The sequence below is a fragment of the Sarcophilus harrisii genome, chromosome 6 (assembly GCF_902635505.1).
Source record: "Sarcophilus harrisii chromosome 6, mSarHar1.11, whole genome shotgun sequence".
Classification (NCBI taxonomy): domain Eukaryota; kingdom Metazoa; phylum Chordata; class Mammalia; order Dasyuromorphia; family Dasyuridae; genus Sarcophilus; species Sarcophilus harrisii.
In genome coordinates, this window is record NC_045431.1 from 117849408 (window position 1) to 117873430 (window position 24023).

The 24023-nt window shown below is 36.1% G+C and overlaps 1 protein-coding gene across 3 annotated transcripts in view; it reads right to left on the minus strand.

Moving 5' to 3' along the window:
* Positions 1 to 298: 298 nt before the first annotated feature.
* Positions 299 to 24023, minus strand: part of ACSL1 (acyl-CoA synthetase long chain family member 1) — a 91896-nt gene continuing 68171 nt past the window's right edge. The window contains exons 11-22 of one of the 3 annotated variants that reach the window (XM_031942125.1): positions 21856 to 21933; positions 21711 to 21788; positions 18586 to 18720; positions 17726 to 17860; positions 15313 to 15408; positions 11371 to 11443; positions 9135 to 9223; positions 8288 to 8404; positions 4330 to 4473; positions 3679 to 3780; positions 2617 to 2688; positions 299 to 1995 (exon numbers count right to left, since the gene is read on the minus strand). In XM_031942125.1, coding sequence (XP_031797985.1) covers positions 1855 to 1995; positions 2617 to 2688; positions 3679 to 3780; positions 4330 to 4473; positions 8288 to 8404; positions 9135 to 9223; positions 11371 to 11443; positions 15313 to 15408; positions 17726 to 17860; positions 18586 to 18720; positions 21711 to 21788; positions 21856 to 21933 — 1260 coding nt within the window. In that variant the 3' untranslated portion in view covers positions 299 to 1854. The remainder of the gene's footprint in view (positions 1996 to 2616; positions 2689 to 3678; positions 3781 to 4329; positions 4474 to 8287; positions 8405 to 9134; positions 9224 to 11370; positions 11444 to 15312; positions 15409 to 17725; positions 17861 to 18585; positions 18721 to 21710; positions 21789 to 21855; positions 21934 to 24023) is intronic. The other 2 variants (XM_031942123.1, XM_031942124.1) reach the window with 2 other exon arrangements.

Below are 24023 nucleotides of genomic sequence, written 5' to 3' on the forward strand. Positions count from 1 at the left end.
GCAACCAATCCCAACAAATGCCATCTTGGGGGAAAATATTATAAAATAGTTGATATTTTCCATACTGATACTTGCTATTTTATTTCAACATCTGTTGATCTTTGCCAATGACATTTTGACCAGATGTCAAGGTTAGTTATTCTAAGTGTCATAAAGGTATTAATAGTCAATGAGGATGGAAAAAATTGAAGAAGGCATACAAGTCACTGAAGTGGAGGGGGAAAGGCTTTCTCCATCACACCTCTTCAGAGCAACTTCTTGTTTTTGATTATTTGAATTAAAAAAAAAACTACTTCACTCACATGAAATGCAGAAATATTTATTTTGGTTTCCTTCGTTATTTTTTGGAAATTGTTTTGGTTTATAAAACATAGAAATAGCCAACACTGAAAGCAAACATCCAAAACTCCAATGTGACAAATTACCGACTTAGATATTTGTGCAATTAAGAGCACACATTATGAAGTTAGGCTACCAAATAGTGTTATTACAATGACATCTCTTTAGTGCAAACCTTGTTGTGCTTGAATATTAAATATAACCCCATGGATCCAAAAACCAGAATAATTTAAAATGACAACTTAATTCAGTCAAATATGGCCAAGACCTGTAATAATTGAAATGTTGCCAATTTCCCCAATTAAACTAAAAACCCCTCAGGAATTACTCTTAGGAAAAATTGATTTCTCCCCTTTCAGATTTATATATCCCTCTATTAATTAACATTTGTTCTGGCTTATTGAATACATTTTGTAGAAATCATGAATAGGTTTCTGAGATGGGCCCATTCCTGTCAAATAGTACCCTCCATTTCAACAAAAAAGTATTCAAGTATACCCGCTCCCTCTGTCCTTTGAAGTGATATGTTTGGTATGAGACAGTTTATTCTGGGAAACAAATAAAGCATTAATCACGGCATGATATTCTGAAATGAAAACTACATTAAAAACCCGTTGGCCATTATACAGAAAGAGTGGCTAGTGCAGTGTAGAGATAAGGTGTACAGTTATCAGGTCATCATAGCTGAGCTTGACTGATTCTGCTATTGATGGTATATGTGTCCTTGAAATTCTTGTCTTCATGGTTGAGTCTAAGGCAGATTTGTTACTGGAAGGAGGGGTGGGAAGGAGAGAGATCTGGAAAACACTCTGTTGGTAGCATTCTGCTTTGCATTAGAATCCACATTCTGTAGGACTTTCATATGGGACCCCAAATCTGCTCAGTTGCTTTTGTCCTGATTTACAGTGAACCTTAAGTTTAAAACAGTAAAGTTCAGACATTTCTTTCTTTTCTGGGTTGGGGTAAACCTGAGGATAAGGCATAAGGGAGAGAGAGTTTCACAACTCTCATTTAAAGAAGGGTGAGAAAAGGGGACTTAAATAATGTTTGGATGAATTATGGTATACCCCACTCGTCTATTTGTCATTTTTAAAAGGATTCTTTTTCTCCAGTGTACCATGTACCCTTTGGAGTAGCCAACTGCAGAGAACATATCAAACATTTGACCTCTCAGAAACAGGGAAGCCCTAGTTCCTTAGTTAGGATCAGGAGAGAAGGGTCAACACCCACCTTTTGGGCTGAGGAAGTCCCAAATAACTTATCAGGTATACAGTTGCCCTTTACAATTTAAGGCTCATTTTGGAAATTGTATATCACCACAAAATGGTCAGCAACACAAGGTGACAGTAAGGCAGTGTTCTGTTTCCTTCAAGATTCCTATGGCAAGAACTCCGTCCAAACAAGTCTCCTTCCCTATGTTTGCTGTAGTCAAAATTACCAATATGAAGGCCAACAGTAGAAGTAGATCTTTTGGAGGTGTGCGGTTTCGTTTTTTCCAAGCAATCTTTCTCAAGATTAAATCTTAATGGTAGAATAGAGTTCATCGATCTGCGACCTGAAATATTTCCGGAGCTCGGGTCTCTTTGACTTCAGTGTCGGAGTCAGAAGGCCATTCTCCACAGTAAATAATTCTGAGTGAAGAGTAATACCTTTGACCTGGAAATAAGAATAAACAAAAACTTGCCCAGTACAGAATAAATAACAACAACAACAATAATTCACTTAACACTGAATGAAGTTGCTTAATTAGCCACTGTACAACCAGGGCAGATGGTACTCTTCTCCCTTCAGGCTGTCTTAGACTAGAAATTGTTCACTTAAGTTCGTGGATACGAACTTACATTTCTAATACTTTGATAACTATACTCAGTACAGTTTAAAGCTATCAAATAAAGGAGCCTTTATTAAGGAGTTTAAAATTGCACCAAGACTTTTAGGACACCCAGGACCTTTTTCCTTTCATAATTATAACATACTGTGTTTTATTCTAAGCATTTGAAAACATGATTCAGAGAAGGGGGCCACAGACCACTAAAGGGAACCAGGACATAAAAAAGGTAACAAATTTCTGTTTTAAATGAAAGGTAGTAACCAATCTTTTGAGAAGTTCCAAAAGATATTGCAATGTTATGGGGTAATTAATTCACATCCATTAACTACTGATTTAATTCAATAAAGACTTCATTAAGAAATCCAATCTAATATCATTTGGAGCAAAACCTCCAAAGTCAAGAAACTGGTTGTAAAGAGATTCACAAACCTTTATCCAAGCCTCACCTGTTCAAAAGGCTTCAGACCAGCCTCTTTTCCAAGTCTCACCATGTCATCTAGGATTGCTTTTTTAACATCCTATTAGGGCAATAAAATAAAGATTGCATTAAAAATATTTTTATTGATATCATTTGCTTTTACATTGCTTAGTTGTCCCCCTAGCCAGCAAGCTGGCATAATAGATTAGGAAGACCCGAGTTCAAATCCAGCCTCAGATACTTAGTAGTTGTGTGACCCTGGGCAAATCACCTAATCTCAATTTCCTCAACTATAAATTGGAGATGGTAATAATACCTACCTCAAAGGGTTATTGTGAGGAACAAATGAGAAAATATTTGTAAAGTACATAATGCCTAGGACACATAGTAGGTGTTTAATAAATGATTTTCTTCTTCCTTCTTTTCCTTCCCTCTCCCAGAGAGCAATTCTTTATATACAGGGGTCCTCAAACTACGGCCCACGGGCCAGATGCAGCAGCTGAGGACATTTATCCCCCTCACCCAGGCTATGAAGTTTCTTTATTTAAAGGCCCACAAAACAAAGTTTTTGTTTTTACTATAGTCTGGCCATCCAACAGTCTGAGGGACAGTGAATTGGCTCCCTATTTAAAAAGTTTGAGGACCCCTGCTATAATATGTATATAACAAAAATCCCTTTGTAAACAATTTTATAAAAAAGAAAGAAAGAAATAATTCAATAAAACCAGTTGGCAAATAAAAAAAAATTTGATGTTATATATAATGTTCCATGTATGTGGAGCCTCACTCCAGTAAAGACACAGTATTAAAACTGCATTATTAAAGCAAGTACATTTAAAACAAAATGAAGGAGGCAGGATGAGGCATGAACTTAGAAATCTGTTGGACCACTAGTGGCTAGGTGGTGGAGAGGATAGAGCTCTGGCCTGTTTGCCTCAGTCTCCTCGACTGTAAAATGGGAATAATAATAGTATCTAAGTTGTTGGAAAAGTCAAATGAGATAATACTTGTGAAGTGTTTAGCACAGTGTCTGACATATAGTGAATATTATATGTGTTGGCTATTATTAATATTATTATCAGATGCTTACCTTATTTCTGCACAAGTCTGCATGGGATCCACTGAAACCCTTCTTTTTTGCCCAAGAAGATAGAGTCTCCACATCTGGTATCACTATAGCTATGAGGAATGCCTACACACACAATACAGGTCAATTATAATTATACCTTGACCAGGAGTCCCTGATCATTCATGCTGGTACTAAAATCTCACTTTACTTGAAACTAAAGGAAATCCCCATTTTTATTTTTCCATGACGAGCTCTTTGCTGAGAAAGCACTGATTTTACCGTATATATTAACAGTAAAAAAAAAAAGGCTCAAAGTCCTCAGTGGATAATAATCTACAAAGGTACAATATTCATTTTATCTAGTTCTTACAAAAAGCTCTGACCTAGTTAACTATCCCCTTTCAATACCTTTGCTTAATGAAGGTTTTAATGTATAGCTGATATAGTCAGCTTTCAGAAAGTCTTGCCACACTTGCCCATTAATCATTTGGGAAGCAGGCTGGAAAAGTTAGTACTGTGCATTTTAGATTCCTGGGCTTAATATATAATCTAAGTATCCATTTTTGCACCTCAAGTAATTGTAACTGAAGTAAGAGCCTTAATAGCTCTTTTGCTTCCACTGCTTCATAGCTATAGGAATTAAACACAAACAGGGTGACTCAGAGAAAATACCTGTAAGCTTTCCCCATGTACAAACACCTGAGCAACAGGCTCACTCCGCTGGTAGATATTTTCAATTTTTTCAGGTGCTATATATTCCCCTTGTGCCAGTTTGAATATATGTTTTTTCCTGTCAATGATCTTCAAGGTACCGTTCTGGGTAGGAAAGAAGAAAAAAGAGAGCATTTGTACCTACTGACATGAAAACTACTAGACCCTTGTCACAATTTAGACTTTATTAAAATAGAACCATCATTATCCTTTAGAACCCAGTTTCATAAACTGTGGGTCGTGACTCCATCTGAGGTCTCACAACTGAATGTGGGGGTCATGAAATTATCATTTATTATTAGTAAATCTCTGATTGTATATCCATTTTAAATACTTATAAACCCAGGAGTATGTAAACTTTTCTCAGGCAAAAAGGGATAGGTAGAAAAAGTTTAAGAAGCCCTGCTCTAGGCTATTTCTGTTGGAAGAGAAACAAGTGTTTTACTCTTAGGTGACAAATTACTTGGCTATATTCACTAAGTCTATATTGGTCCATTTGATTCAGGGCCTCAGGGAGAGAGGAAATGTGATTTCCATATCCAATTTAACACATACACATAAGATTTCAGGATTATATATCAAGAACTCTGAGTATTCTAGCTATAAAGGAGCTGCCTGACCTCAACCACAAGAAAAAGGTCAGTGATTAGACCCTCTCTTTTTTTTTTTTTCACATCTCCTGAGGGTACTGTCTTTTAAATTCCCAAATACACCATTTAGAGAAGCAGAGAGAACAATTATATAATCTTAGAATTGGAAGTAAATTCTGAGAGTCATAGTTCTAGAACTATAAAGGGCCTTAGAAGCAATCTAAAACAATCCCTTCATTTTACAGATGAGGAAACTGAGACCAGAGAGGTTGATTGCTGCATCCATTCATTGCTAGCAAGTTAAATGACATTCAAACCCATGACCAGCCTGCTGTCTACAATACCAATAGTGCCAAACTCAAACAGAAACCATTAATCTATATGTAAGGATCCCTGTGGACCATACATTGACTAAAAAAAACCATAAACTAATAATATCTATATTTTATCGAGTTTTTATTTTGTTAAATACTTCACAATTACATTTTAATCCAGTTCAGGCTATATTCAGAAGTGCTCTGGACTGTATGAGGCCTATGAGCCAAGTGTTTTGACACTGAAGTCTAGGTGTTTCCCATCAATCTAACCCTACTTCTACTTGCCTGTACAGATGAAGAAAATGAGATCTAGGGATATTAACTTGTCTGTGTTTACACAGTTATAATTGGGGGGACAGCCAGCACTAGAACCCACAATTTAATCCATTTTATACCTGGATCAGAATATTCTGTAATATTCTGTAAATTCCTTTCAATAAATTTTTCAGAAAGTCATTATTATTGTCTAAGTATAAAATAAATTCAATCTTAAAGCCCATCACTTTCAAAACTATCTTCTTTATACTTCTTTCTGGTCATTATTTGTTTTTTTTTTCTCTAAAATTTTTTAAAAGTTGCTTCAGTGACCCTTTTTCCTTTCATTTCCTTTTTCTATGTTATCTCTACTTCTTCCCTTCCCAGCTCCTATTAGAAAAAATTACTAGAAAATTAATTAAAAATTGCTAAAAAAAAAAAAACCTTGCAACAAATTTGAATAGTAAAACATTCCCACGTTGACCATGTCCAAAAACACACTACTCATTTCACATCTTAAGTCCCATCACTTCTCTGTCAAAAGATGGGTAAGTAGCTTCATCATCATTAGTCTTCTAGAATGTAGTTTATTGCTAATACTTTTTAGATAAAATCAGGAAAGCCAGCTTTGTGAAACACCTTTACTACCTTTAGAAGGATACCTCCTATTTCTTTCTACCCATAACACAAGTCATTGTAAGAAAATATATCTACTCCTTCCTTCCTTTGATGAGGAACTGGGTAACTAGGTGAGGTCGGCAGAGAAAGCCTGAAGTACAGATAAGAGCATAATACTCCCTGAGGCTGGCAGAGAAGTCACTGATGGGGATCAGCTCAGCCTCACAGTCCCACCCTTCTTTATCCAATCAGAAAGCCAAATTATAAAGTCAATTCCCACCCCCAAACCCAGTCAAATTTCTAGTAAATCTGTCCATGGCCTGTGCCATCTTTCTGAATCTCTTTTGAGGCTAGCCTGGCACAGAGTTTTGTTTTGTGGTATCTTTCTTCTTGTTATAACTAACTGTTCTAGGGTGTTAAACTCCTCTGTCAGTTAATAGCATGCTCCCAAGTCATGGCGTATTTCTTTTCTCCTGGTTAAATTGTGAGTTCTACTGGGGAACGTGTCTTTTCCACTGTTAATTGTAAAACCCCTTTTCTTGCTAACTATAATCTTTCTAATGCTCTTCTAATACTATTTCATATTATCATTCCTGATATCTATTTTACCTCTTCATTTCATCTGTAACCTCTTCTCATAAAGATATCCTTTAGCAAAGAGAACACCATTGTGAATTCTTCACACATGCCTTATGCCCCATTTTTTAAACAAGGAATTACTATCCCAACCTCATCATTTGATGACCAACCTCATCACCTTCACCTTATCACAATCCCAGGTGTCAGTCAGAAAGAATAGGATCATAGTTAGAGCTGGACAAGCATTCCATAAGAATACATTTCACCTCCATTGATATAGCGATGTGAGAAACTATGTGGCACAGTAAAAGAGAGATCCTCAGAGTCAGAAAGAGCTAGGTGCATGTCCTACTTTTAATACTGTTTGATGGGATAAATCTCAGTAGCCCCAGAAACCCCCTAAGATCATAAGATGCAGAACACTTAGTGATATGTATTGATGGAAGGGGAGAGGTTGAGTTTATTGACTGAGAGTTCCCAATACCAACGGAATTATTTGCCAAACTCTTTCCTCAAAGAAATATTAAGATTACATACACACACAGAACCATGAGTTATTCCCCAACAGATAAAATGGTCAAAGGAGATGAGTTGTTTTCAAAAGAATTGCAAACTAACAAGCATCAAAAAATGTATCCCAAATCACTAATAAAAAAGAATGCAAATTCAATGAACTTTTTAGTTTTATCTCAAATTTAATTAGCAAATCAACAAAGACATCAAAAAGCAGAAATAATTATAGTTGGGTGGACTGTGGGAAAACATTGGTGTATTGATGAACTATAGAAGGAATTGTGGATTGTTATCATTCCAGACCATAATTTGGAATTTTGGAAGAAAAAATTCACTCAAGCTTTAATACACTTTAAACCACAGTACTGTTTGTCTCAGTTTTCTCATCTAAAAAGTAGGGGTAAAAATAGTACCTGCCTCTCAGAGTAGTTATGAAGATCAAATGAGATAATATTTGGAAAAATGCCTGGCACATATACGTATTAGTTATCATCATCTTCATTATTTTTATTACTAGGCATATACCCCAAGGAGGTCAAGAAAAAATGAAAGATTCAAGATATATCAAAATTCATATCAGCACTTTCTGTGCTAGCAAATACCTGGGGGAAGACTAAATTCCCATCCATTAGGAAATAGCTGAACATACTGAGTATATGAGAATGTAATGGAATATTATTCTACTGTAAAAAATGATGACTATGAAGAATTCAGAGAAAGACAAGGAGATTTATATGAATTGTTGCTGAGAAAAATGAGAACCGGAAAATGATTACAAAATATAAGTAAAAAGAACTTAAAAGGAAATAAGATAATTATAATGATTAATCTTGGTCCTGGAGAAAATGAACCATGATGAGAGACTAAAGGGGTGGAATGTTGCATACATTATCAGATATATTGGCTCCTTCTATTTTTCTTTGTTGGAAGGGAAGGTTCAGAAATGGGTGAGAAACGTGAAATGAATGATTACCCAACAAAGTCTGCTCCACACAAAAACTTTGTTTTAGAGTAAAATATTAGAGAAAAGAGGAGATATTTACTTACTGGTAACCATTTCCCAATATCTCCTGTGTGTAGCCAGCCATCTTTATCCAGAGCTTCAGCTGTTTTTGCTGGGTCCTTCAAGTAGCCCTTAAATACATTTGACCCTTTCACACATATCTGAGAAAAGGGGGGGGGGTTCATATCATTAATGTCATAAAATGAACTGCTAAAGCAGAGACAACTCAAGAGATTTAATAAGACTTTTCTGACAAGGGGAAAAAAGCTGCATGGTTTTTTTCTCCCAGTAGTTAGAGATTCTTACTCTATTCTGTAATCCAAAACCAGACAAATATTTACAAGGAGAAAGGACCAACCTGGGATCTTGGGGTCCACTTCCAACATTCCATTTTTCTTGATTCAAGTCCTGGCTTAAACTTGTCATAGATGGGCCTAGTCACAATGCTTACGGCTAAGAGTCCTTGTCTTACTCCTAACCCCAGATTGCCAAGTAAGTACTTTTAGGTCATTAGGATCTCATTATTTATTCTGTAAGAAATTCATTAATTGGTACCTAGGGCAATTAGGACCTAAGCTCCAAGGATAGACAGCCACTGGAGGCCTCCAGGCTCTATAACCCTTGAGTCCAGCTCTTTTTTTTCTACCTCAAGGGAAAAGATAGAATCATTCCCACATAGCTTTTATCCTCCATGCCCATAGAATCTCCCTTTTCCCTACAAAAACAAAAGCATCTTAAACAATAGTATGCATATCACTCTGTTATCATTAATTAGATTAAACCTAGAAGTTCCAGTATATAACTTTCTTCTCTTGAAAGTCAGAGGTAACACACACATACACACACGGAGACAGGAGGTGAAACTTCAACAATCAATACAAATTTACTCACCTCACCTTCTCCCTTGGCAGCCAAATAATTCATTTCTTCTACATCGACAAGCTTTATAAGACAGCAAGGCATTGGAGCACCAACGTGGCCTAGGCATCACATGAAATATAATGATCACTCATCTGGGATTGGTCACCATTCCTTTGGCACCAGTCTCAAGCAGTTGTATTCAAAAACATTCATCTTACACATTTATTGTAGTTGTTCCGTCATTTCAGTTGAGACCAACTTTGTGGCCCCATTTGGAGTTCCATTTCCTCCTCCAGCTCATTTGCCAAATGAGGAATTGAGGCAAAGTGGGTTAAGCAACTTGCCCAGGGTCACACAACTAGTAAATGTCTGGGTCACATTTGAACTCAGGAAAATGGGTCTTTCTGACCCCTAATCCAGCACTCTATCTACTTTACCACTTAGCTGTCCAACACATTTATTTAGGGCCCACTATAGTAGTTATTAAAGCTAGGAGGGAATATGACATTATATTAGAGGGTCTTCATATTTTTTGGGGGGGTCATTAATCCTTTTAGCAATCTGGTGAAAACTATGAATCCCTTAGAGGAATGCTTTTAGGTGCATAAAGTAAAAGATAAAAAAAATTACAAAGGAGATTAATTATACTGAAATAGTTATATATTTTTATTTATAAAATAGTACTTATTAATTTATTTATAAAGTTTATGGACCATAGTGTCAGAAACTCTGTTTTTCAAATGCTGTCAAATGCTGTATATGACCATAGGCATGTCACTGAACATGTTTTTCCAGATAATTCTGTAAGGCTGTAAGTTATGAATTAGTTGCTGATCAGGAAGTAGAAGGAATTTCCACATCAGGGAGTTAGTTCTCATACAATTAGCTCAAAAGTCTGAGCTGAAAAAAAAAAAGTGCTAAACACTAAAGGAGAGACAGAAATTTAAGACAAAAATCCCTGCAGGCTCTTAAAAAGCTCATAATCTAGAAGATTACATACACCCAGACAATGTATGTAATAGTTATATAAATAAAATGTATGTATATACTCACACATATACACATTCATAGGCATATATATGAATATAGATATATGCCATATATGTGAAAATATTATATATGCATTATTCAGTTGTAGTGTAATGGAAACTATGCTGACCTCCAAGTCAGGAAGACCAGATATGTAGTAGTTTTGTGACCTTAGACATGTCACTTCTGACCTTAGTTCCTCATTTGTAAAACGTGGAGGTTAGAATCCATATCCTCTCTAAGCTAAAAACTGCTCTTCCAGTTCAAAAATATATATGTTTACTACTTTCCCCTTACACTAAAAAGGTCTAGAACTAGAGAAGCTGGGAGTCCCTTTATGAAACTTCCTGGGCTGGATATTCAGAATGCTTTGCTGAGGGCCAATAACTTGACTAAAAGATCAAAAAACCCCCAAACTTGAAACTTCATTAAAAAATCCTAAATTTGTGTTTTATAACTTTAGAGTACTTTTTAGTACTTTTTTAGATCATTCATTTCGTTTTTAAAGGTTAATAAGATGATGAATATTTTATATTCAACAATATTCAGCACATTTATTCCACATTTCCTATATTAGTATATGTGTGTGTGCATGTGTGTATGCAAAAACATCATATGTACGTATACACATATACTCTATGCTGTATAAAACTGTATTTGTAAATGAGACATGTATTTGTACAAATACAGATAACAGTATATATGTATGTATGTATGTATATATGCAAACATATGTATCTGCATATAAGAAAAGTGGTCTGCTGTAGTGAAGTGTTGAATTCAAGAGTCAGGAAGCCAAAGTTTCATGTCTTATATTGGATGCTTGATTATTTGTGCTATTCAGAAAAAATCACTCAACTTCAGCTTTAGGCAACTCAGAAGGACTTCTGCTCTACTAAGTCTAAGAGGAGTTGTCATCTGGCAGACTAGATTTCCCCTCAGGGAAATGCCCTATCTGCCTACCCCTCACAGCTCCTTTAATCTCCCATGATTGCATAAATCAGTGAGCTCCACAGTGATGGAAAGACAAAGCGGGGAGAGAGTCATCCCTTTCTTAAGGCATATGCATCCAGGCTGGCAGAAATCATTTCAGATCATACAGCAGCCACGTCACAGTTCAGTTGGTTACAAACCATTTAGTTCAAACACTCAATATGCATAGAAGTCAGGGGAACTCTAGTTAAATCTTCAATTAGCTACATTAATATCATGTAGGTCATGAGAAGTACAACCATACCAGCGGTCCAGTCTCCCGGCACTGTCAAGGAACATCCAGCTGTGCATTCTGTTTGTCCATAGCCTTCATAGAACTACAATATCAAAAACATCACAAGTTATTTGTTGGTGGTAAAAATTTTATTTCATTATTGAAAGTGGCCACATTCAACCAACCCCTGAGTTCTTGTGGATGTGTTTTAATTCAACCAGCTATTTATGTGAGTTGAATTTTCACGACCACTGTGAAGAAAGAAAGTATATATATATATGCAGTTGGTCTTCCAACAAGGGTTTTTTCTGTCTTTTCACACAAGCATCTACCTTGATTTACCAGGGTGAGGAGATATGTACGAGGTAAACACTTTCCCAGATTCTTGAGATTCATGGACTTTTTAAAAAAAAAAATGTGCAAGGCTCAATCTATATTTAGCCAATGAGGCAGATTTGTTTTCTCTCTTCCTATTTGTAGGAAGGTAGCTATTATGGCTATCTTGCACATGACAGAAAACAAGCTGTATGACAGGAAGTCTTGATTTGCAGCAAGAGAGCCATTGGATGACTTGGCTGGCTCTTTTAAGAATGACTGCTTAGGGGCAGAACCAAAATGGTGAAGAGTATGATAGGACATTGCCTGAGTCTCCCCAGCTTTTCTTAGAATCAACACTATCTAGAGGCTTAATCTAGCTTCTGAATGGGTTCTGGAGTGACAGAACCCACAAGCATTCAGAGTGTTCTAATTTTTCAGCTTAAGGTACTTAAGGTACTTAAGGACTTCAGGAAAGTCTGTCTCAGCTGGGCAGAGAGGAATGGGCCCAGCACCAGTGCAGCATGAGGAGGTTTGGCACTGCTCAGAGAATCTAGTGGCATTGGTTACTTTTGTCCTGGTTCAGAAGGCTAGATCACCAGACCAACTGTAAGATCACCAGTTCAATAAAGGCAAATTGTGAGCCCCTGAACCCCAGCATATCAGGAGGGATTTGGCCAGCCTACTCAGTACAGTGGAGAAGCAGTGTAGTCAGTTAGAAGCTCTGTTGTCTTGCACTCTCCCCTGCGCCCTAACTGCAAACCTCAACTTTTACAAATAAACAAAAAACCAAAAGAGCTCTGATCATAGAGAGCTACTAGGAAAACAGGGAAGACAATGTGAGAAATGCTGAGAAAAAAAAAAGTCAGTCAGTCAGTCAGTTCAGTTGAAAAGATTGAGAGGGGAGCGTCAGTTGGAGATTGAGAAGCCAGGAGTCAGAGTTGAGCTAGAGGCAGAAGCTAGAAGAGACAAAAGACAAGCTGCAAGAGCTCTCGGAACCAAGGAGGGTGAGAGGCCTCTAAGAAAGCTACCAGGGCCCAAGGAAAGAGACAAGACTTGGAAGGAGAAAAGAAATGTTTGGATTTTAACAGCTGGCTGCATTTGGGGTGATTATTACTTTGAACTGAAACCTGCCTCCAGAAACCTCCCCAAGAAACCTGCTCCCAGAGAACCATCTTATATTATAAAAAAGAAGAGAACACCACACTCTTTAGTTCTTCAACTGGAGTTCATGAACTTGAAAAAATGTAGATTTTGATAATTATTTCAATACAATTGCTTTCTTTTCTGATTCAATGGACTTTATTTTTGGCCTTTAAAAACATTATTCTGCATAGGCTCTAAATTGCCACAGGAGTCCAAGACACAGAAAAGGTTAAAAAGTTCTGCATCACATCATCACAGAATAATTTCCGGACACTGCTGAGTTTCTAAAGGCCGGCAGTCTTGCTTAACCATTACCAGAGTTAAATCAGGAGAAAAAAAAAAAAAAAAAACATTTAGAAATGTTAGCTATAAAATACTGGCAATACTGGCTGAAATACTGTAAAAAGCAAACATTAAAAAAAACAAAACAAAATACTATAAAGCAGGGAATTTTAAATCACATTTGTGTTATGTATTTCTTTGATACTGTGATAAAGTCTTTAGATCTCATCTTATAAAAATGTTTTTAAATGCATAAAATGAACATAATTTTGTGGAAAAGTTATACTTAAAATAGTCATCAAAATACTTTTTAAAAGTTAATAGACCCCCAGGCTAATAATCCCTTTTTTAAATAGAAAATTTGATCTTGTATTAATTTTTATAAAATTGGATTAAAGATGTGAGAATTTTTTAAAAGAATACATAATTTATGCTATTAGATTACATATTGAATTCTATATTTGTCTATACAGTAATCCGAGTTGTAAAATACATCATAGTAATAACTTTTTATAAGCTGATCTGCTGTTTCAGAATTGTTCTTTATGGCCATCTAAATAAATAGTGAAACAGTGTTAAGAGGTTTAAGTGAAGTAGCAGTCATAATGAAATATCATTTAAATATTTCATTGTTTAAATGATAATTGATAATTATTGAAATAAATCTGACAGTTTACTATATTTAAATCTCTTTTTTTAAATGACCACTGATGAAAACGTGCACAAAATCTAACACTATTTGTAGAACTATGATTTGGTGTTATTTATTTTTTTGGGGGAACAATATGTCAATGATCAAAGAAGAATAATGAAAATGAAAATATTCTCTGATCAGCTATCTCACTACTGGGACCACATTCTGAGGATATTAAGAGGAAAATGATTCTAGTTCTATAAAAACACTTATTATGCTTTATCCTAGAAAGTGCCTTGAACTATTTATCCTAAGTGGTTTGCTCACTGAAAGAAAATCTATTTTGTGTAAATGAATTCCTGTGGATCACCCATATGTGACCAATCACTGTAATTATGAGTAAAGATCATATCCCAATTTTGATGCAACCAATTCTAACTCTATCTAGCTTTCAAGAAATGATTCTATTAGTTTCAGAGCTCATGTCCAGTAAGGGGAAGACTTATACATATTGTGACAGAAAGTCCTACAAAAGGAGTCCCTTCAGGGAAGAAATGAGAAAATTTAGACATCAAAACCAGAAATGGTTTCTAAGAAGTTTAGGTTACATGAAAACTTAGGATTTCTTGGAAAAGAAATGAGAGTTGGGTCTGTCTCTGACAAATATTATTAGTGCTTTTTGATTTTCCTTTTGGATCTCTGAGATGAGCACTAGGAAATTTTCTCTTAATCAACTGTGGAGACTTTAATCCTAGGCATAGAAGCTCCTATAAAAAGGGGTCAGGCATTTACAGCACTAAGTAGCAATCAAGTGGTGTAGCACATGGAGTGCTACACCTGGAATCAGGAAATCCTGAGTTCAAATTCTGCCTCATACTTGCTATGAGACATTGGGCAAGTCACTCACTCTTTAATGCCTCAGTTTTCTCATCTATAAAATGGGGATAAGAACATCATCTCTTTCACAGGGTTGTTGTGAGGATCAAACAAGATAATGCATTAAAGGTATTTTGTAAAGTATTAAACTGTTTATTACATATTATGTTGCTAGTTATTATTATTATTAATCATTATATATTATATTGCTTGCTATTATTATAATAAATTATTATGAAAGATAAGGACAATTTCTTTACTTCAAAGTACAACAATCCCAGCTCCTGAACAAACAACAAAGACTTTCAATGGCCAGTAAGGCAGATGTGAATGTCCCATTCATAAATGGTGTACCAAGAAGAGGAGGGCACAGGGATAGGCTTCTGCTAGAAAGGGCACACAGGGCTTTTTCTGTTCCACGGTTCAAGACTATGCTCAGTCCAACTATGCCTAAAAAGTGCATGTGTCTAACGAAGACTTATTGACAGTATGTGCAATTTCACATCATCCTGCAAAAAAGACTGGATCTTAAGGAATGGCAATATGTATAACTCTTCCCCACATTTTGTTCTTTCAGGCACAAAACTGTCAAATAAAATCACTCATACACACTCATACACACACATACACACACACACACACACACACACACACACACACACACACACCCAGGATTATTAATCATTCCAATAAATCTCCAAACAAACTTGACAACTTACCTGACATCCAAGTGCTGCTCTCAGAAAAGTCAGAACAGTTGCTGATACAGGAGCTGCTCCAGTGACCATTAACCTTACTTTCCCTCCAAGACTTGCCTTAAAGGGAGAGGGGAAGATGCAGAGTAAATTATCTGAGAATTTATGCTACTTGGAACTTATCTACTGAACATTGTCAGGAATTTTTCTAATGCACTGAAGCCTTTTCTGAACCACTATCCTACCCACAGCTCCAATTCTGTCCTCTGAAGGCCATGTTAACTTGTGCTTAGGCTAATGTGACTTGATAGAAGTCAGAAAACCTAGAAAGTCACAGAGAGGAGCCTCTGAGTCATGAGTCAGTGTAGGAAAATGAATGTTGGTCTCAGAGTCAGGATTCAAATATTGCTACTTCTAACTAGTGAACTCTGTGTATGTGACAAGGAGATATATCTTCTCTCCTGGATTTTTACAGCACTGTTGTCTCCCAGCTCTCCTCTCTCTCTAATAATTTTTTTTAATTATAGCTTTTTATTGACAGAACATATGCATGGGTAATTTTTCAACATTGTCCCTTGCACTCACTTTTGTTCCAACTTTTCCCTTCTCTCCCTCCACCCCATCTCCTAGATGGCAGGCAGCTTCATACATGTTAAACATGTTAAAGTATATCTTAGATACAATATATGTGTGCAGAACCGAACAGTTCTCTTGTTACACAAGAAAAATCGGATTCAGAAGGTAAAAATAATCTGGGGAAAAAAAACAAAAATGCAAGTAGTCCACATTCATTTTCCAGTGTTCTTTCTCTGGATGTAGCTGATTCTGTCCATCAGTGATCAATTGGAACTGAATTGGATCTTGCCTTTGTCTGACTGATCATTTTTTAGTCTTCTTTGCTGAATTACCATCTCTTTCTTATCTCCCTGGAAGGTTGGTCCATGGACTCCTCTTGGGACCTCTTTTTTGCTCCTTCTATACTAATGAATCTCATTAGCTCCTATGGGCTCAATCATGATTCCTATGCAGATGATTCCCAGTTCTGTATATCTAGCCATAATCTCTCTCCCAAGCTTCACTCCTGTATTGCTGATTTTTGTTTAGATATTTTTAACTCTACACGTTGGAGACAGAATCTCAAAGGCAAAGACTGCTTTTTCTTTTGTATCTGTATTCCCTGTTCCTAGCACAGTGTCAGGCATATGGCAGACACTAAATAATTATTTATGGGACTAAATTTTAATTTTATCTGTAAAAAGAATATAACACAGGATGCCCCAAAAGTCTTAGTGAAGCTTTAAGCTTTAAGAGTTTTGGGACACTCTACAAAACCTGTGAGACAGCTAGGTGGTTCTGTGGATAGAATGCATAGGCCTGGAGTCAGAAAGATTCATTTTCCTGAATTCAAATCTTTTCTCAAACACTTATTGTTACCTTGAAGAAGTCATTTATCATTGTTTGCCTCAGTTTCTTCATTTGTAAAATGAGTTGGAGAAGGAAATGCAAACCATTCCAGTATCTTTGCCAAGAAAACAGCACTACTGCTGCTGCTGCTTCTACACTACTAGTAGTATCACTATTACTACTGCTGTTGTTGCTATTCCTAACACTACTACTAATACTATGACTATTACTGCTGCTGCTATACTACTACTAGTATTATCACTATTACTACTGCTGTTACTGTTATCACTAACACTACTACTAATACTATGACTATTACTGCTGCTGCTATACTGCTACTAGTATTATCACTATTACTACTGCTGTTACTGTTATCACTAACACTACTATTAATACTATGACTATTACTGCTGCTGCTATACTGCTACTAGTAGTATCACTATTACTACTGCTGTTGTTGCTATTCCTAACACTACTACTAATACTATGACTATTACTGCTGCTGCTATACTGCTACTAGTATTATCACTATTACTACTGCTGTTACTGTTATCACTAACACTACTACTAATACTATGACTATTACTGCTGCTGCTATACTGCTACTAGTATTATCACTATTACTACTGCTGTTACTGTTATCACTAACACTACTATTAATACTATGACTATTACTGCTGCTGCTCTCCTATACTACTACTAATACTGTCGCTATTACTGCTACAGAAAGAGCAAAGCATCTGGGTATAAGGTCCATCTCTGATGCTATGTACCCATATTATTCTGGGCAAGTGATTCTTTTTCCTCAGACCTGAGTAAAATAAGAAGTTTGAATAAGGCAGCCTCTAAAGTCCCTTCTAGCTCTATGGCAATGACTAAATTTCAAGATTTTGTATTCCAACAGTAAAATAAACACCCTCCCCCCCCCCACACACACACATTCTCTCTCTCCTCCTCCTCAAAAACCCGTTTAGAAAGATGGACCCTGGATAGTTCATATAGGAAGAGAAATTGTTACATGTCCAGTTGTTACCTGAATCTTGTGGAAAATAATTTTATCCCACAGGCTGTTGTTTCTAATTATGCCACTTCGAAGTTCCGCCTCTTTCCTCTTGGAAGCAAAATCCAGGATCCACCGTTTCATTGTTGTGTTGGCCTGTCCAAAAATCTAAGAAGCCCAGTAATGATAACTAAGTTGCTTCACAGAGTACTTTGAAACCCTCCTTCATGTCCAAGGAGGTTTGCACACCATTTAATTTTCGAAGTTGATTTTTACAATGAACACACAACTGATATTCTCCTCCCAGCTATTAAAGCAATTGTAAGTATGGTTCATGTCATGTTCCAATCTTCATTCTCTCCCTTCCTCTACTTCTGACTTTCCAGACTTTGCTAGTATGCCTCCTCAGCTGCTGTCACATCCTGGAATACCCCTGAACTCCTAAAGATTCTCCCCTCCCCCAGAACACCTCCTCTACCTTGTTAGCCATTGGGAGTTTCCCTCATATTTGAGTCTCCATTTTGGGGAGCAGCTCAGGCTGGCCAATCTTCATACTTCTAACTGTGTTTCTGACTTTTTATACTTCAGCCGAAGTATATGCATGAGTAATTAAGTTTTCCCTTCTCTCTTTTTTTTTTTTTTTTTAGCTCCCTTTTGTGCCCTTTCTCATTAGGATATAAGTTCCTAAAGGGCAAAGAATAACTTTCTTTTTTTACTCATTTATGTATTCTCAATGATTAGCACAGTGCCTGGCACAAAGTAAGCACTTAATAAATGCTTCTTTTCCATATTTAATTTTTAGGGCATTTCAATATTATCCCATGCAAAAGACTCTTTCCTCCCTTTAGCTAGAGTCTCCTCATTCCAATCCCCCTGAGTAGACTTAAACTTACTTTATCAAACATCCGGTTCAGCAGTCTTGGAACCACAGGGAAGATGGTGGGCTGCAGCATCTTGAGGTCATCCATAAGTAAGCGGATATCTCCTTGGAAGAATCCTATTTTAGCCCCATGACAGAGCATTACACACTGGAGAAAGGGAGTAGGAAGGTGTAAATTCATGGATAAGAGGCCCCTTTTTGCTGTTATAGAAGCATAGGCCAGATTTCTTGGTAAGATTACCTCACTTTGGGTTCTAGTCACTAAGTTCCAAATATCTTTAAATTCTCTAACCCAGACACATCCCACCTAGCATTGTTCATTGGTATTCCATAAAAACATAAAGTTAGGTGAAATAATGCTACAGGAAGTAGTTAAACAGAATTTGTTCTATATGAACAATTAGCTAGAAGGTATTATGATGGAATATATAAAAATAAAATTTAAACAAATATTGTAAGGTTTTTTTTTGTTTGTTTTTTTAAATGAGTTATTTGTACAACAAAAGAGCCTGAAGTCCTTGATAATCTCTCTGGGTCTCAGTTTCTTCATTTGTAAAATGAGGGGTTTAAACAAGATGGTCTCTTGAGGCCTCTGATTATTGCCAAATAACATGGGTCAGAACATTAGTTTAATATCATTAACATTAATATCCACTGAAGTCCTTTGATGCTCAGTGTGGTATGAATAGTGGCTCTGCAGGACCTGGCAAAATTATGGTTTTAGGGGCCAATCTGGCAATGGTCTATGTTCTAGAGTCCAAGATCTGGCCTACTTAAGTCCAGAAAGGCTCATTATCAGGAAGGCAGCCACTAGATGATGAATGTTCTCGGTTACAATTCATGAAAGTTGTTTACTAAAGGCAGCAAGTAATTATGGTTTTTAATGATGAAGGGAATGCTCACACTCATAAATCTATGCATACTTGAAATATTTGAAATGAGTGTTTGGTTAAAATACTGGGGCCATTCTATACATATATAGATGTTCTTCATATTAGATGATATATTTTAGGATTAAAACAATTCTTAAGATAGAGGAGGATTTATTTTACTTATTAGAAGAAAGGATACTTGTCAACGTTTTGATTTTAATTGAAGATACTGTATCTTGCCTTGGTGGTAACAAGAAAGTTCATTATCCTAAAGAGATGGGGAACTACTAATATAGAATAACATATACAGTTTCAGATATGGTCCATATAGCAGATGTTTTTGCCATGAGTTCAAGTGGGAAGGGAAAAGGGAGAAAATATGACTGTGATATAAAGATAAATAAGTTCAATAAAACACATTAAAATACTTCTATATTAATCAACATAATTCACACTCCTAAAATGATTTCTTTGAAAGGGAAAATTGTATAGATAGAGCCTAAAAAACAATTGCAAAAATTATTAAGAATAAAGTGGAACCATTTTTACATGAATTTCCATTCAAATGAAGGTAAAGAGAATGGTGTGGTATGATGCTTGCCACCATTTATTTTATAGCACAATTCCAAATGATCCTCATATTTTGTATAAACTAGAATTTGGGGAGAAAAATGACCCCTACTTAAATCAATACTTTAAATGATGGACTGTATGGGTGCTTTACTTTAATTTCAACTATTACCTAAAGCCCAAGTTCATTAGAATTTATTTTTACTATAAAAAGCTTACTTTTTAAAAAAAAATCTCCAAAAGACTATTAGTCTTTTAACCTTAGTGAGTCTCTCAGGCAGATGATGGTGTTTTACCATATAGTGATACATTCCACTGTATAATATCTTTTACATTCATTAAATCTTTACACCCAAATTAAATTAGCTTTTCTCTTCCAGGAACAATTCAATTTGTATTCAAAAGTGAAATTTCAGCAGATTTTCATTCAATATAGTTTATTTTGGGCAGCAAGGTGACACAATAGATAAAATACTAGGGCTGGAGGCAGGAAGATCCATTTTCCCAAGTTCAAATAGGGTTTCATATACAACTACTAATATCTGCATGACCCTTGGCGAGTCACTTAACCCTGTTTGCCTCAGTTTCCTCATCTGTCAAATGATTTGGAAAAGGAAATGGCAAACCATTTCCAATATCTTTGCCAAGAAAACCTCAAATGGGGTCGTCACAAATTGTTGGCTACAACTGAAAACTGAACAATAATAAAATAGTTTCAAGGTGTCTTCCAGATCTTTAGTTGCACATGCATAGCCTTTTAAGAAACAGGGTACACCATCTATGAAACGAGGTTACAAAAGAATTTTTTTTAATATTAACACAGTCTATTTAACCTCCTGCTAGTGATCAGATTAAAGATGGCTATTAATTACCAGTGTGATTATTAGTGAGAAGGGATCACACTTTACAGAAATACTATTCCAGGGTTACAGGATAGTCAGTAAACCCTGAAGCCAGATCCTCTGGTGCCTTGATTTTTCTCTGCATCTAATTCTTACACTCAGATTTATAACCCTGAAAATGAAGTTGAAAAAGCATTCTTGGCTGGGTTGAGTTGTTATTTTTGTCAAGGCAATCTTGCCAAATCTACTTAGTGACTAGCTTCTTTTTCAAATAAAAAATAAGTCCATTTATACATCTTGTCCAATAATAACTAACATTTACCTAACACTTGAAAGTACTGTAAAACGCTTTACACATTTTGTTTAATTTGATTCCCTTAGCAACATTGGGGAAATGGGTTTTATTAATATCTCTACTTTACAGAGGAGTGACTTATCCAGGGTCACATAACTAAAGCTGGATTTGAACTTAGGTCTTCCAATTTTAAGCCCAACACTCTATCTGCATCCAGTTGCCTCAAGTGCTATGTAGAAGTAAGTCTTGAATTATCTGCCTTATTAGAAAGGCAAAAAAGGACAAAATTATACAATATATTCACATTGACTTTAATTTCTAGGTCAAAAGACCAGGTAGTATTGGATCAGAAGATCAAATTTCTTTCTTAAACACTAAAAAACTGAGGTGAACTACTTAGGTAGATGTGTTAGGCTTAGCACCTAGGAATAGGGTGGAATAGGAAAATACCACGGTTGGCACCTACACTTACACTTTTCCATAATCTAGGTCCTGTACATGACCCAAGGGAAAAGATTAATTTACACTGCCATCCCACACTGTATCCCAATCTCCTTACCAGCATTAACTGCTCATACATGTGAGCAAGTGGTAAATATGAAATATGTATATCACTGGAGTTCAAACGAAGTGTTTTCTGTGAAAAGACAATAACTGAGAAAACATGCAAAAAAAAATCCACTTGAAATAAACTCAGTGCCTACCTCCACAACTCTCTCAAACATATGGGCAAGAGGCAAGAAAGATATCAAAATGTCATCTGGAGAAGGAGCCACTACATTCTGCAAGCAAAGACACCAGCAGGGTAGAGAAGCACAAGACCATTAAAGATTTCCATTCATGGCCCACCCCCTTATTTCCAAGCACATATTCTCTTAACTTTACAGAGGAAGAGGACATACTATTTTGGGAGGTCTGAAGCTTTGATTTTATCCATTTATGGGAAACTCTTGGGGAGGAAAACTCCCTTTACTAATGTAGAAGCATTAGCAACTTAAAGAGTCTCAGACATTTGCCCAGGGATTTGGAGACATTAAATCTCTTTGCTGGGCTCATATAACCAGTATATGACATAAAGAGGACCTGAACCCCAAAGTTTTCCTGGTAAGGCTGGCTCTCTTTGCAATATACTCTCATGTATTTATTACTGACAAGTAATCAGTATTAGCCAAAGAAGGGTATTAAATGAGCAATTTGATATTTGCTCTACCATTTCTTTTCTAAAAGGCTTAAGCTGAATCCATTTAGATAGCCAAGACAATTCTCTCCCTTCCTACATCACCCCTCTTCCGTCAGCTTTTGCTCTGTCAGGATATTAAGGGATTATGTGCTTTGTTTAGAATTTAAAACCCACCACAGCTACTTCCACTCTTCCCAGCAAGATCAGTTTCAACCTTCAGGTCAGGAATGCAGGAAGTCACATCCCAATACAAGCAAATAACATTAATATTACAAAGAGAAAAAAGAACCCAGCACCAATATACTTGTACTATGGAGCTTGAAAGTGGTTTCTGTAGCTGGAGTCTTATCATCATTCTTCATTTAAACCAATATTTCATCTCCCATTTTGAATATTCATTGATTTCAAATAAACTTCAGGCCAACACAAAATGATCTGTTTCCCCCTGTAAATAAAGTCTCTACCTGTATATCTATGAGGAACATCCCTAATACTTGCTGCCTAAATTTGGTCTAACCCTTATAGGGCTTACATTGGACTTTAAATGCAAGCAAGGGATGTGAGTTTGCACAGGGTGGTAATAAACTTATAACAAAATTCTAGCCAAAATAAGCCATCTGTCAGCTAATGCATAGTTATCAGTGGTTGGGCTGATAAGCTAAGATGAGAGTGGTGTACCTAATTTCTGCTTTCCATTTTTGTCGTCTCACACCCTCAAGAATCTATCACAAATTCTACTCCAGTTAGAGTAATTTTAATACCAATCCTGGGCAAACTTGTTAGTTACAGAAAATACCAAGATGGAATTCCTTACCCATTATACTATAGTTATACACCAACCCAACCTAACCTGCTTCTCAACCACCTGTCAATCCAAAGGACAAGATCTATGAAGGATATCATTTAGAGGAGTCCAACTAATTCTTTATTCCACATCCTCCAATTTAGAACTGAAAGAACTCCCTATCAGTCTGATTTAAAGTTTCTGTAGACTTGAAAACTCTCATTTCATTTATTGATTTTTTAAAAAAAAAGTCTTACATAAATATATCACCTCCCTTAATTTTTCTCAAATAACAAGTAAAAATTTCACTTGAATAAGATGCTGAACACGTTTAAAAAGTATTTTGGGGAGGGAGATTAAGGGAAAGTCTGAACAAGAGTCCAAAGAAATCTATGTTATCTTATTATTCAATAAGACTTCATTCTGTTTAGGGTGGAAAATCTGCCATAAAAATCAGGGTAACTGCGCATTTTAGGAGTACTGACAAAGTCAGATGAGTGGGCAAAAAAGAATTTCTTTGCAAGACAAAAGTGACTTAATACTACATCATCAAATAAGGGATTGCCTAAGTCCCATATGGGGTGAGGAGATAACAAATATTTTAGGTGAACATTAAGGCAGCTGGGATGACAAATTTTAAACTTCATACAAGAAGATGGTAGATCTTAGAAAATTAAGATGATCCAATAGTATCAATAATCCTACCCATCTAGCATAATTTAGCATCCTCAAAGGGATGCTAAAATGTCATGAGTCAAGCAGATGCAACACATTTAGGCCATCATCTAAACTCCTTTTTTTTCCCCCTTAAAAAAATCTTTATGGCAACATCAAATTGTAGTTTCACTGTCCTCATTTTAAAAAGCTTTCACCAACCAATCTGCCTCCACAGTAGCAGGAAGGAGTTG